The sequence below is a fragment of the Acomys russatus genome, chromosome X (genome assembly GCF_903995435.1).
Source record: "Acomys russatus chromosome X, mAcoRus1.1, whole genome shotgun sequence".
In the NCBI taxonomy this organism is placed as follows: Eukaryota; Metazoa; Chordata; class Mammalia; order Rodentia; family Muridae; genus Acomys; species Acomys russatus.
In genome coordinates, this window is record NC_067169.1 from 62,662,369 (window position 1) to 62,677,907 (window position 15,539).

The 15,539-nt window shown below is 35.0% G+C and overlaps 1 protein-coding gene across 1 annotated transcript in view; it reads left to right on the forward strand.

Moving 5' to 3' along the window:
* Dach2 (dachshund family transcription factor 2) overlaps positions 1–15,539 on the forward strand; it is a 520,209-nt gene that overhangs the window by 245,161 nt on the left and 259,509 nt on the right. The window contains exon 3 of the mRNA XM_051141822.1: positions 1,255–1,367. Within this exon, the coding sequence (XP_050997779.1) occupies positions 1,255–1,367 (113 nt within the window). The remainder of the gene's footprint in view (positions 1–1,254; positions 1,368–15,539) is intronic.

Below are 15,539 nucleotides of genomic sequence, written 5' to 3' on the forward strand. Positions count from 1 at the left end.
TCCAAATTTTGTGGACAAATGGATTGAACTAGAAATGATCATAATGAGTGAGCTAACCCAGAAGCAGAGAGACTCAAATGGTATATACTCACTTATATGGTATATAGTCACTTATAACTGGACACTAGCCCAAAGAGCATGTCCCATGTAAGTCTTTACTTACCAGATAAGTGGGACAGAGGGGAGGACATCCTATTGGGACTCTAGGTGAGAAAAATATAGGCTATAGGGAAATATATGGATCCAGAGGGTACTAGGAACCTTCAAGAAGAACACTATGATGGGTGGATCTGGGCCCAGGGGTTCTGCTCCCTCTAAGGCACCAACAAAGGACTATACATGCAGTCATCATCAACCCCCTACCCAGATCTAGCCAAGGGATAGAACATTCTCCACAGTTAAGTGGAGACTGGGGACTGACTTTCACATGATCTCTGGTGCCCCATATTTGGCCATGTCCCCTTGTTGGGGAGGTCCAATGGCACTTAGAGGAAGGATAGAAGACTACCAAGAAGAGACTTGATACACTAGCATCATATTCAGGGAGAGGAGGTCCCCCTCAGTCACAGTCATAGGGAAGGGAAATGGGGTGAAGGCGGGAGGGAGGGAGGAATGGGAGGATGCATGAGATGGGATAGCAAATGAGATGTAATATGACTTATTTTAATTTTCAATAAAAATGTGTTTTAAAAAATAAATATTTGATCTGACATAAAGACATCCTATATGCAATTTTTCTTTGTGTAATTCACTCTAAAAGAGGCAGAACAAATCTAACTAGGAATGAGTTTCCTTTGTTTCTCATGGGTTTCCAGAAGCTGTGGAAATGTTAATGATTTATTTTATAACTCACAAGTCTGTACCCATCTCCTCTGGTATATTAAGTAGAGCTTTATACTGTACAATTTTGTACAGTGTGAACACTGTCACTCACTGTCTTACACCTTAGTAGTATATATTGATACCAGGGATCACATAGCTATAACTGTAGGAAGCAATTTTTGATTATTCACAATAGGTGATTATATTGCAAATTACTGGCTTACAAATGAAAGTTAAGCTGGAAATTGATTCTTGGTGGTCTTAATATTAACTATAACAACATTGTAAAATTTATTGTGAACTGTTATTTATTAACGCATGGCAGTGCATAGTCTCTAATGTAAAATTTGATTTATTCTTGATAATACATAAGATCCAGAGAGTGTATCAAGTAATGGTATTTGAGTTTTATCTTTGTTTGTTTTCCAACAGTTCAAGGCCTGGAAGACCCCCTAAGCGTTCTTTGGGAGTGTTGCAAGATAATGCTCGCCTTCTGCCCCATGCAGTCCCAGGCATCCTGTCATCAGGACTTATCACTCCAACAGGTAAGGAAATCAATCTATCTAATGATGCTCAGCCTTGTTTCTTCTTACTGTCCAGAGTTTGAAACAAACTAATAGTGATGCAAGTGCCTTGTCCTTCAAAGCTTTTCAAGCTCTACTAGAGGTTAAATTGTTGAATGTTTTTGGAGTGTTCAGGCAAACATGATTTTTATTTAAACTTCAATGATTCAAATTAAATGGATATGCCTTTCTAAATGGTGTACCCTTCTAAGATATTCCTTTCTATGTGTCCATTATGAGCTGGGAGCAAAGATGTGGAATGAACAAATTAGCATCATCTTAAAGCTTCCTATGAGGTGTTTACCTTATATACCTCACCAATACTTGCCTTGTCTGCTGTGAGCATCTCTGTATATTGTCTATACTATACTAGATTAAAAAGGTGGGAAGAAAGTGTATCCTCTAAAGAACAGCAGTATATTAGTAAGTAAGCTTATGGGTGATAATTGTCCTGAATAATTTTTTGAACAGTGTAGTAAACTAGTAATAATACCAATTTCATATATTATCATGGAACTCTCTTGATACTCGAAAAATGCCTATGAGCATACAACACATTTGAAAAATCATCCTAATAGTTCTATAGTAGAAACTGAAAATCTTTAAAACTACTACACTAAGGAAAATAATAAAATGTCATTACCTACTATCTATCTATTATCTATAATTAACACAAATCTATAAAGTATATAAAGGACTTACATTGTATGAGTTTTACTTCCTTAAGAAAGGGGCAAATATATGACTAGTGGTTTCGGTTGTCATAGAAGTCAGGAGAATATATATATATTAGAGTATTATAGACCCCATAAAACAACTAGATACAAGGTGTCATAAGCTCACAAAGATGGAAGCAAATAAATTAATTTGGCAAGTTGGATAATGTTCGGAAGGACTGACTTGTTAGATCTGTATTTTGTAGGCTATTTTTGGATATGTGGAGAATTAGAGGATGACACTCCAGGCACAGAGAAGCATTGAAGAGATGAGAAGGTGTCTACTTTGACAGGGGGAAGTAGCAATGTAATTACGGAGACTAAAGCAGAGATTTGAGGTAGCAAACTGATAACCGATGTGCTTTGAATAGAAAATCAGGGAAATAGATGACAGTTTGTGAAAGTAGCATTTGATTTAGTATGTTAAGTAGTTTCTCTTTTCCTTATGTACCAGATGCTTCCAAAATATATTTCAGAGCTTTCTTTTTCTTTTCACTTTTTTCTTCTTTTGTGCCTCTAATGAAATTGTAAAAATAGTTCAGGCTCTACACTTATGTTTCAAAATTTCATGTGTTCTAATACACAGCATTTAACTTTGTTAAAACATTTTATGAATTAAAGGAACCATTTACTAAAGAACTTAGTAAATACTTTTAAATCAATTTTTGAGGAAGTTAGATAAAAATGAAAGTCATAGCAGAAAGTATAATCAGCCGTTTCCATAATAAAGGGAGAAATATGGAGGATCTGAAACAAGAGACATTCAGTTCAGAGGAAAAGAAGTTCTAAAGTGATTTATTAATAAGAATTTGTTGTTTGGCAATTGATTGAATGCAGATGTAGAGACAGTAGAGTTTAAGATGATTCATGTTCTGTTTGGACAGCAGGTTAGGTGATTGTGTCATTGGCTCAGAAAGAATTCAGGAATAGATTCAGCCTTTGAGCAAAGGATAATAATTTTGATGACTTTAAATATTTATAAGCCAATTCTTTTTTTCGTTTTTTAAATCTATTTTACTTTACTATTTTTAAGTTGCTTTTTTATTTAAATACTTTATTCATATTACATCTCACTTATTATCAGATCCCTTGTATCCTCCCGTTACTCCCTCCCTCTCACTTTCACTCCATTCCCCTGCCCTTTGTCTGTGATGGAGGGGGACATACTCCTCCACTTAACAGCCTAAGTGTCCCTCAGTAGAAGAGTGGATAAAGAAACTGTGGTACATATACACTATGGAATACTACTCAGCTATTAAAAACAAGGAATTCCCGAAATTTGTGGATAAATGGATTGAGCTAGAAATGATCATAATGAGTGAGTTAACCCAGAAGCAGAAAGAATCAAATGGTATATACTCACTTATATCTGCATACTAGCCCAAGGGGCATGTCCCACGAAAGCCTTCACTTACCAGGAAACTGGGACAGAGGGGAAGGCATCCTATTGGGACTCTAAATGAGAGACGCATGGGAGAACAGCAAAATAAAAGGATCCAGAGGGTCCTAGAAATCTACAAGTAGAACAATATGATAGGCAGATTTGGGCCCAGGGGTCCCGCTCAAACTAAGGCACCAGCCAAGGACAATACAGGAGGTAAACTTTAAACCCCTTCCCAGATCTAGCCAATGGTCAGAATATTCTCCACAGTTGAGTGGAGAGTGTGATATGACTTTCTCACATACTCTGGTGCCTCACATTTGACCATGTCCCCTGGAGGGGGAGACCTGGTGGCACTCAGAGGAAGGACAGCAAGTAGCCAAGAAGAGACTTGATACCCTATGAGAATATATAGGGGGATGTAATCCCCCTCAGGAACAGTCATAGGGGAGGGGAATAATGGGAAAATGGGGGGGGGGGAGGAATGGGAGGATACAAGGGATGGGATAAACATTGAGATGTAACAAGAATAAATTAATAAAAAAAAAATAAATAAATTGTCATAGGCTATCAAGTCTCTTCTTGGTAGCCTGCTTATTCTTTCTCTGAGTGCCACCAGGCCTCGAACCCCTTCTCAGATCTAGCCAATGGGCAACACATTATAAACCAATTCTTACAATAATAAAATAGTTTTCTTGTACATATAACCACATAGCGAAGATGTAATAGTTTTTGGACTATATATTGATACTCAACATAATTTGTTTCTGGACTTCTAAAATACATTACAAAGCATAGAAACAGCACTATATAAATCAAGTCTGAGTTCAGATTTTTAGAGAATATGCAGATGAAAGAAAAATTTGATTTATAAAGTACCTTGAAGCTAATCCACTGATGAATAAACATTAGTAGCTTATCTATTTTGAGGGAAGCTCCAATGCATTTTAAGTTCCTAGTATCTATGAGCCATTGGTGTTAAATGTTTTATATACACTTCATTTTATCTTTATAGTAACTTTATGGATATTGTCTTCAATTTTCAGGTGTTATGTGGCTTAGTGAGTTTAAATTAATTGCTTTAGACCATAAAGTAAGTGAGTAGTATAGTCATGTTTAAACCCAAGCCATTTTAAATTCTAGAGCCCCGTATGTTCCTTAGCATATATTATATTATTTACCTTCTATGTGATAACAGAGCCTCCAAGTTATATTTGAACATTGTCCTTCCTACAATTCTGTTGCCCTTGTCTTATGCCTAGAATAGATTAAAGATATAGGGGGATAAATATGAAAAGACAAAACATATCTGCTGTAGAGTAGACTATATAGTTCAGGGGAAGATCAAGGAATCTTCAGACTTCCAGAGGAATACTATTCCTTATTTTGCATATATTATTTCATATACCACCAAGATATTTTCTATTGCCAAATGCTAGAAAAATGTTTTATGAGGTAAGTACAAATAATTTTCAGACTACATGCCATTTTGGATTGTACAAACGATTTTCTCCTCCAACTAGCAAAAGTAAATGCTAGAGAATTAGCTTTCAACTTCATTATCAGTAATTTCATGGTTGACATATCTACCTTGCTCAAATATTATACATTTGATTTTAAAATATTTTGAAAAAAGACTATTTTATCTTTCACTTGATTATTAATTTATTTAATTTTATTTTTTGAGATTATACTACAATTACATAATTTTTCCTTTTCCTTTCCCCCCTCAGAACTCTCCAATATACCTCCTCTTGCTTCTTTTTAAACTCATGGTCTCTCTTTTCACTAACTGTTGTTACATCTCTCTCTCTCTCTCTCTCTCTCTCTCTCTCTCTCTCTCTCTCTCTCTCTCTGTGTGTGTGTGTGTGTGTGTGTGTGTTGCTCTTTTTAAAGTCATTCATTTTTTTATGAATTCTTGTCACACACACACTTAGGTAATATATCTACATAGACATAAAACTATAGATATGGTATCAAAATAGATATAGATAAGTAGAAATAAAAAGGTATATATGCTTTTATTTCATTGAATATATATTTATTGAACATTTTGTTTCATACTAAAATAGTATAAGATAAGAAACACTACAATTAGTTTATGAGTTGTAATTTTCTCAAGTTCCACCTAGATATTTCTCTCAGTCATCTTGAAATGATGAACTTAGACTGCATATTAGTTTCATGTAATTTAACTTTTGATATTATCACATTATATATATTTTCTCTTACTTATATAATCAATATCTCAATTCCTTGACAGAGTACTCACACAAATGACATACTTTTCTAAACAAGATTTGTGATGTACCAGAGTGAGAAAAAAACCAATCTCTACTTTTGTTTTGCATCTCTTGATTTATGTAATTTTCAATTTCTTGGAAGATGACCACTGTCTTCTTCACAGATTATAAAGTCTTTCAAAAAGTCAAATGTGGAAACAGACCTGAGAGAGCTTTAAACTGACAGTTTACAAGGAAGCAATAAAGTGATTCTGGTATATTTCTTTAGTATTCACTCCTGAAATGGTGGTTGAATATTTAGCTTGTTTGTTTTCTTTTCATTTGTATATTGTGACATAATTTTTCTGAATGTTAGCTGTTATGCAAATCTCCATGGAATTAATCCACATGAACCAGTCTTATAATGGCAAATTCAACACTCAACTCAAACCAGAAGAATTATGACTGGCTTTGATAGTATGATGGTGTTTTAATTTTTTATTTAGCCTGATTACATCTTTAGAATGAATACTGCTCACTTTTCTTGATGCATTTAATTTTTGCACTTATAAAGTTTGCAGTCTAATAATCATAAAGATATATCTCATGCTATTCTGAATACTAGAAGAAAAGTGTAAATGCAGTCTAGACAAACCAAAATCATATCTGCGATGTGATGACTGATTTAAAAGATGTATGTTTGTATTGTGCTTTTCAATAAGCAGTATTATAAATTATGATAAATGTTACATAAACACTAAATACTTTCCCCTACTTCATTGCATTTTCTTTGCATAGTGTGTGTTTAAATATTGGCCTAAGAAGACCTGAACTTTCAATTATGAATTTTTATATGATAATAATATTAACTCTTTGACAATTTCATGCAGTATACTTTTGTCATATCAATTCCTTCCACTAACCTCCATAGATAGCCTTCCATCATCTTACTGAGCCAACTTCATGTTCTCCCATGCCCACCTCCAGCCTTTTTTATCTCAAACTCATCAAGCCCTGGTCTTAGCCAGGGCATGAGTAACGCCCTGGAATATGGTTAGTATACTAAGTGTTCCATTATTTCAAGAAACAGATATTTCCTTTCCTATCTGCAATCAATTGGCAGTAACTTTGTATCTAGAAATGGGAGTTTGTGCCTACATCCCTTTCTCCATTTTATGGTTTTGTCTTGTTTAAGCTTCTTCAGGTCTTATGCATACTGCCTCAATTACTATAAGTTCATATCTCTCTGCCTTGTTTTGTCAGGAAAAAAGCCTCCTTGAAGTCATCCACCATTTTTGGTTGTATAAAATTTTACATTTGTCTCTCTCTTCTTTCTTGATGCTTGAGCTTTGGGGAGAGCGATACAATATAAATATTTGGTTCAGGGATGAATACTCTGAAATGTCCTACTTTGTACCATTATCCGTTCTGGATCTCTGCTTTAATTGTTGTCTTTTACAGAAATATGCTTCTCTTAAAAGAATTGGATTGTACACTGGTCTATGGCTATAACAATAAGTAATTGGGAATCATTTCAATTCAATTTTCATTTAACAGAATAATAGTAGAAGCTTTATTCCATCCCTGGCCCCATTGATAGTATCAGGTATGAGTTTTACCTTAAATACAATCAAATATGGATGGCTTCTTCCACAACATTTGTGCCACTATTATACCAGTACATTATGCAAAGAGGTCATCATTGTAGCTTACAGGGTTTACAGTTGAGTACAACTGATGAAATCTAGCTTCAAGTTGCATACAGATAGATTTTTCTATGATCTATGATTCAAGTGTCTTATTATCAAAATCTAGAACATAATTAAGAGAATTTCTATAGCCTGTAACACTTGTGATATTTTATGAGACACTATTGTCCAACAACTAAAAGCAAGGTAAACCATTCCTGGTATTGAGCTCTGTGTTTGATACCATATGTTATCTAGTTGAAGGCATTGCCCTCATTATAGTGTAAATCAATTGAAGCTTTATTAATATATGGGTGTATTTTTAAAACTACTACAATAGGTGGTTTCCATATGATTTTTCTTTTCTTTCTGCGGGGGTGTTTTGAGACAGGGTTTTTCTTTGTAATTGCCTGTCCTGTACTCAATCTATGTACCACGTTATAGAGACCAGGCCTTGAACTTGCAGAGATCCTGAGTGCTGGAATTAAAGGTGTATGCCATTGTGCCGGGCCATATGACTTTTTAAAAGGCCTTCAAACATGTTAGTTATTTCTCCCCACATTCTCTTCTTTGCTCTGTCCGCTTATACCTTGCCTCATTTAATTTTTCCTGTTTTAGTTTTCCCCATGCCTTTTTATAATACTGCATTTTATTTTCCATTCCCTGAAAGATCCATCTGGTATTCCAAATGAAATGTATGTATCTAATGGTTAAAATGTGTCCTTGATAAATTAGGAGCAACATGAAATATTTGCCTTCTGGGTTTTGAGTTCCCTTTCTAAATATGTTTGGTTTTAGTTATATCCATTTACCTGTGAACTTTGTAAGTTCATTTTTCTTAATATCTCAATAGTATTCCATAACATAAATGCACTACATCTTTATTGTACATTTATTAATCTATGGGCATTTAGGTTGTTTCAATTCCCTGGATATTGTGACCAATGAAGCAAAGAACATGGATAACCAAGTTTCTTTTTAGTAAAGTATAGAATCTTTTCTGAATATGTCCAAAGGTGATACACTTGGTACTTATGGTAGCTTTATTTTCAGCATTTTGAGGAACAGTTCCACTAATTTCCTTAGTGGCTGTTCCCATTTGCTAGCTCAACAACAGTAGTATTTCTCTTTCCCAACAACTAAAGCAACATATATTATAGTTTCTGTCCTTCTGGAGATCTTGACTGAGGTAAGATGAAATCCTAAAAAATAGATTTTTATTTGCATTTTTCTGATGGCTAAAGATGTTGAACATTTTAAAAAATATTTATCAGCCATTTGTACTTCACCTTTAAAAACTCCATTTTTAGTTCTATGCTCCATTTTCTAAACACTCTATAGGTCATCTCTTCAATGGAATGATTGTACCCTTGGACGTACAGAAACATTTCAGTTTTACATGATTGTGCTATCAGGGTCCTGCTTAGAAAGTCCTTTATTGTACCAATGAGTTCAATAGTATTGTCTATTTTTTCCCTTTAGTAGAGTCAGAGTATCTGATTTTTAGTTTAATTTTGAATTTTGAATTTGGTATAGGAGGTTGACAATAGAATGAGTGTCTAATTTCCTTGCTTCATGACAGGGTTAAATTCCCCTGATTTACAGAAAGGGGGTATTTTTTTGTTTTCTTTCTCAATTTTTACTTTTATGTTAATGCCTCTGTGCATTCTTATATGGATAGCACAACATTTTAACCTAAAATAGAAATCTTCAGGTTTTTGAAAATATTTTTGACTCTTCATTGGTCACTAATAGAACAAAAATCACAGCATATTTCTGTTGGAGAGTGGAAGGGGACTTGGAAATTAAACATAAGTTAGATGATGATGTTCTAGATAATGATCAAGATCATAATGATAATGTGGCAACAAATTAACAATACTCTCTATAGTATTTTATAAACATCCTTCCATCTTTATGTCACACACACACACACACACACACACACACACACACACACACACAAACTTATGCATGTACCTAAACTCTACATTTAAAAAGAAGTGCTTTAAATTGTTGTTTAAGACTCTTAGACATATTAGGAGATTATCATCATTATTATTACTGTGTTGCTAAAGATCTAACCCAGGCCATTTCACATGATTAGAACATATTCTACCACTGAACTCCATCTCTTTAATGGAGTTAACATTGTTATTGTTATTGTTTGTAAGTAATGAGTGAAGAAAAAGAATTTTTAAGAAATCTGGTACCATCCTTAAATCACTGAAATCCTAAAACATACAATAACAACTTAAAATTACAAAATTGATTTTTTTAAAAATACCTTAAACAATCTCTTAAGAAAGAACACTGGACTTTGAAAATCTCAATTATAAAACCTCAGAGTCATACTGGAACTTCTTTTAGTAGAAGAAACCTAATATCATGGAAACAATGAAGTTAATTAATTGTAGGTGATCATAAGTTCATTATACTAAAACCATGATGATTTAATTTTAGGTGATTATTGTAGTAGATAACAGTGCTTGATATCTTGTAAAAACTAGTTAATGGTTGATATTATTGTGTGTAGATATATTTTCCTACTTTTCACATAAAGATATTAAGTTTCAGTCTATTGTATGTGGCAATTTCTTGGGTGAATTATTTCAGTATAGATGGTTTATAGATTAATATAATTACATTTATGAAAAATACAAGCATTGCCAAAATCCAGTTGTCACACTGCCACACTACATAACATTTACTTCTCCTTATACTAAGAAAATCACTGATGTCTACAAATGGTGATATTGGTTGGTCCTGAAGCTACTCCATGTGAGAGATCACACAAAAACATCATAGCTATGTGCCAAATATATGAGAATATAGAAAAATGTTTATATCCCTAGGTACCAACTCTTAACTACATTCCCACTACCACACACAACTTATAGGAAAATGAAATACACAGCTCATCACCTACTTTTTCTGTTATTCTTTCAGTGTCTGCTTTTTATGTTGTTTTTCTTTTTTTCTAGTTAATAAAGACTATGTTTAAAATCAAAATAAAACTTGCTGTTGTATAAAACACCTGACACACAACAAGTTATCTTATTAGTACTTTGAGTTATTGGGCATACAGGATGATTATATTGAAATAGCTCAGTGTAATAAAACATGCCTGGGTTTGTTAAACAATAGCCTGCGTGAATGTTAAAAAAGTACATTGTTATTCATCCAATGAATACTGCAGAACAAATATATTTTATCATTTCATATTAAAGGTGTAAAATGTAATAATAGTTTACATTTATGACTATAGGCTGCATATTATAAAAACAATTAACAGAAAAAAAAGCAGCTTTGATACCTAGAAAATCATTCTAAAAATGAGAGAATACCCAAGCAAGAGGAGAAAAGCTGTGCAGGGTCAAACCTGGCATTCCTGGGACCCACAGACTTCATTGATCTTGGGGCTGGTAGGCTTCCTCCAGAGGGAAGATGATGATGCTTGAAGGAGTGGGTGAGGGGAGAGCATGCAGCTCACCTCTACTGGCTGTGTTCCCCAGCAGGCAGGAGAAACACTGGGCAGAGTCAGTATTCCTAGGGATCTGCAGGCTCTGATTATGCTGGGGTTGGCCAACCAATTACTGGCCCAACTTGAGACTCCACCCTGGGAAAGAGCCAAACCCTAAAGCTATTAATGATACAAATAAAAAAATTAATGAAACAATTCAGAGGATGCAACGTATCCTGTCTTCATTATTAACCAAAGATAGAGGTACAGGTACTGATTATTGTCCTGGCAATGATTAAGGATGTTTAAAATGGCTTTTTGCAATGTGACTATTTTGAACAATGTTTTGAACTCATTTAAATTTATATCAAATACAGGCAATCTTTTGTTAATTTGGTTTTTCAATAGTTTCCTGCTGTAACCTTGGCTGTCCTAGACTTGCTTTGTAGACCAGGCTGGCCTTGAGTTCATAGTGATCCCCCTGCCTCTGCTTCTCCAAGTTCTGGGATTATAGGTGTATGCCACCGTGACCAGTGAAAAATTAGTATTTTATAAAATATTTTGTACACATGCATGCATAAAAATTATGCTCAGATACTAATATTAAAAGTTTTATGACTCAGTTGGTAGATTGTTTGCCATTCAAGCATGAGGATCTTAGGTTAATGCCTAAACACAAGTTTGCAGAAAGCCAAAAAGGTGATCTATTCCTGAAATTCCAGCACTGGTAAGGTAGAGAGAAGAGGCACTCTTGATTAGTTAGCTAGCCAGAAAAGCAGTGAGGTTCACTTTAAGAGATAGACCATGCTTCAACCAATAAGGTGAAAAGTGATTGATCAAGGCACCCAACATTTAACTGTGGTGCCACATATGTGTCTATAGAAAAGTTCATGGAAACAAACAAGTACACATACATACACATGAATGCCATTAATGGATGTTTTTTTCAAGGTATATTTAAATATGCCAATGAGTGATTTTCATACTAATAAAGTTTAGTAAATTATACTTTTTATATTACAATATGAAGAAAAAAATAGAGTTCAGATGGGGATGGTGGCACACACCTGTAACCCTAGCACTTGGAGAGGCAGAGGTAGATGGATCACTGTGGGTTCGAGACCAGAGTGGTCTACAAAGCAAGTACAGTACAGCCAAAGCTACAGAGAAACCCTGTCTTGAAAAAATAGTGAGTTCTTAGTTGTTTTCCTTGAGGTAAAGGAGTCCACTTTAATTTAGAATTCACCATGTAGCCCTGGCTAGCTCTAAGCACATAGCAATGACAATTATTTACCATCTTGTCCAGCTATGTTTACTTAATTTTTGTGTTGTTGCAGATTGAATTCAGGGCCTGCATCATTCTTAGCAAGAGATCTACCATGGAGCTACATTCCATATGCATACTTCTGGATTTATTACAATAACATGGAAATTATGCTCTGGCTTATGCCTTCTCTTTATCTTCACAATGGATCTTCAAGAACAATTATACTTATCTAGATTTTCAAAGATAAGCACTGTATTACATCATTTCCACTCATTTCTCCCACATTCCTTCCATGCCTTCTCCCTATCAAACCTCTTTAGTTTTATTGTTAGCTATATATGTATATAAGAAACCTTCTGAACCCATCCAATGATGTGTGTGTGTGTGTGTGTGTGTGTGTGTGTGTGTGTGTGTGTGTGTAGAACTTACTACTTTGAACTGAATAAACTATCAGGGGGTTATCCCTGGAAACACCAAATATCTCTCTCCTACTCTCTCACAAAAGCAATTGATAGCTCATAGCACTTCAACTAGGGCTGAGACCTTGTTAAATTTTCCCTATCCATATACGAGCTAGATGAGTGAGACACATGCTATGAAATAGTATTTTGGAGGCAAGGTATAATGGAATGTTAACAATGTGATTAAACAAAACCTGCATAATGGAAAAAAAAGTTGACATGCCAATAGGGTTGTTATATATATATTTATGTTTAGTATGTTAGTTGTACAACTCAAGGAGTAATAGAGAAGAATTTATATGAAAGAGAACCCAGTGCCCTAGATGCAGTTCCATAAATTTACTTATACAGCAGTAGTAAACACAACTGAAATTTACTATGCAGAAGAGTGCTGAGTATTAAATATAAGTCAAGTAAGAAAGGAGGAGGTTTTCATAGATTGCCAACACTATGGTAAGAACAATTGTAATAATATTTTGAATTTGATGGAAATTTGAAATTGTGAGTTATTGCCTATATATAACTTCTTGAAGCAAGACTGGGTGAGTTATGACAAAAATATCTTAAAGGAAAAATAAAGTGAAGAAATAATTTATTTTGGCTCATGGCCTCAGAGATGTCAATCCATGATTCTTTGTTATCAAAGATTGTGGACCAATGAATGCTGAGGCAGAATACCCCAATTGAGAAATGTGGCTCAGAACTAAACAGAGAATTCTCAATAGAGGAATATCGAATGGCTAAGAAACACTTAAAGAAATGCTCAACGTCTTTAGTCATCAGAGAAATGCAAATCAAAACGACTCTGAGATTCCTTTTTACACCCATTAGAATGGCTAGGATCAAAAATTCAAGTGACACCACATGCTGGCAAGGATGTGGAGAAAGAGGAGCACTCCTTCATTGCTGATAGGAATGCAAACTTGTACAACCACTTTGGAAATCTATCTGGCACTTTTTCAGAAAACTGGGAATAGCGCTTCCTCAAGACCCAGCTATTCTACTCCTTAGAATATACCCAGAAAATGGTCCACCACACAACAAGGACATATCCTCAGCCATATTCATAGCAGCCTTAGTCACAATATCCAGAACCCGGAAACAGTCTAAATGTCCTTCAGTTGAAGAATGGATAAAGAAACTGTGGTACATTTACACTATGGAATACTACTCAGCTATTAAAAATAAGGAAATCCCGAAATTTGTGGACAAATGCATGGGACTGGAAATGATCATAATGAGTGACTTAGCCTTGAAGCAGAAAGACTTGCATGGTACATACTCTCTTATAATTGGGCACTAGCCCAAAAGGTATATCCCATGAAAGTCTTCACTTACCAGGAGATTGGGATAGGTGGGAGGACATCCTACTGAGACTCTAGGTAAGAGAAATATAGGAGATGGGGGAAATAAAAGGACCCAGAATGTCCTAGAAGCCTCCAAGCAGAACATCGTGATGGGTGGATCGGGGCCCATGAAGGGCCTGCTCAAACTATTGCACTAACCAAGGAAAATACAATAGTAAACATTGAATCCCTACTCTGATCTACCCAAAGGACAGGACATTCTCCACCATTATGTGGAGAGTGTGGACTGACCTTGACATGAGCTCTGGTGCTCCATATTTGACCACTTCCCCCTTGGTGAAGTGGCCTGGTGGCACACAAAGAAAGAATAAGCAGGCTACCAAGATGAGACTTGATGGCCTATGACCATACAGTGGGGGAGGAGGTCCCCCTCAGTCATAGACCTAGGGGAGGGGAATAGGATCAAAGTGGGAGGGAGGGAGGAGTGGGAGAATACAAGTGATGGGATAACAATTGAGTTGTAATCTGAATTAATAAAATTAAAATTAAAAATTAAAAAAGAAAGTGTGTCGAAGGACAATGGAAACTTTCTTTTATTTTTTATTTTTTATTAATTAAACATTCTTTATTTTTACATGTATATTTATATTGTCACACATATATACAATAAACTACCTATAGCAAGAAGAACCGTGACACAATCAGGAATTATATAAATGTTAAATTCTTAGTGTTTTGGCTATTTGTATTTGACACACTTGAAGAAAATCACTTTCCTATCTTGATGCATCTAAAATTCTGAATGTAGATCAATCTCCATATCATCTTGTCATTATCAACTTAAAACATCTATCTAGACCTAAAAGCATCTTAACCCCTTAAAGAACTAAGCTTCATTATAAAAATAAGCTACCTGGTCTTCAACTCCCTCAGAGATTTGTGAAGGAGTAAACTTGATTCCCTGACTATGCCAGGAGTGCAGGCTAGTAGCTTTCCAAAGGAGAGGATGACAGAGACAGTTTGCTACCTGAATAGTCACCCAAAACTCTCTACAATGTTGGAGCACCTTCTTTGGCCTTCTGGCCCAGTATATCTGACAGACGTATTTGTGAGGCACAAACTATTGAGGACTTGCTTACCCTGTCTTTGCAGAGTTTGGCCATGGACTCTGCCTGCATCAAAGTTTGCCTTTCTTTAGGCAGAATTCTGTTTGTGGTAGAAATGAGGACATTTTGCCCAGTGGCTTGGTTGCCACATTTGAAGCCATCCCCATACAAAGGTTCTTTGATGCTCATCAACTTCTTTGAGATAGGCTGGGTGTTGCCAGGAGTTAACATGTCTCATTGTTACTGAATCTTCAAAATAATAAAAACATTTTAAAATGCCAGATTCTGCATGTCTCTGAGGTTTTTTAAGACCTGATTTAACTAGCCTACCTTATCTTTCTATAGAATCATATCTGTCTTCCACATTTAAGAAGTATCTCTTGTTTAACCTGGAGCAGAGAGATGAGACAAGGACCCAAGACAAAATACAACACCCAAAGAAACATACCTTCTTATCTATTCATACTTTTACCATTCCAATTACAAATTTCATTTATTAACTTTTCTTTTCACATTTCAGCATATTTGGAAAAACAAATTCTA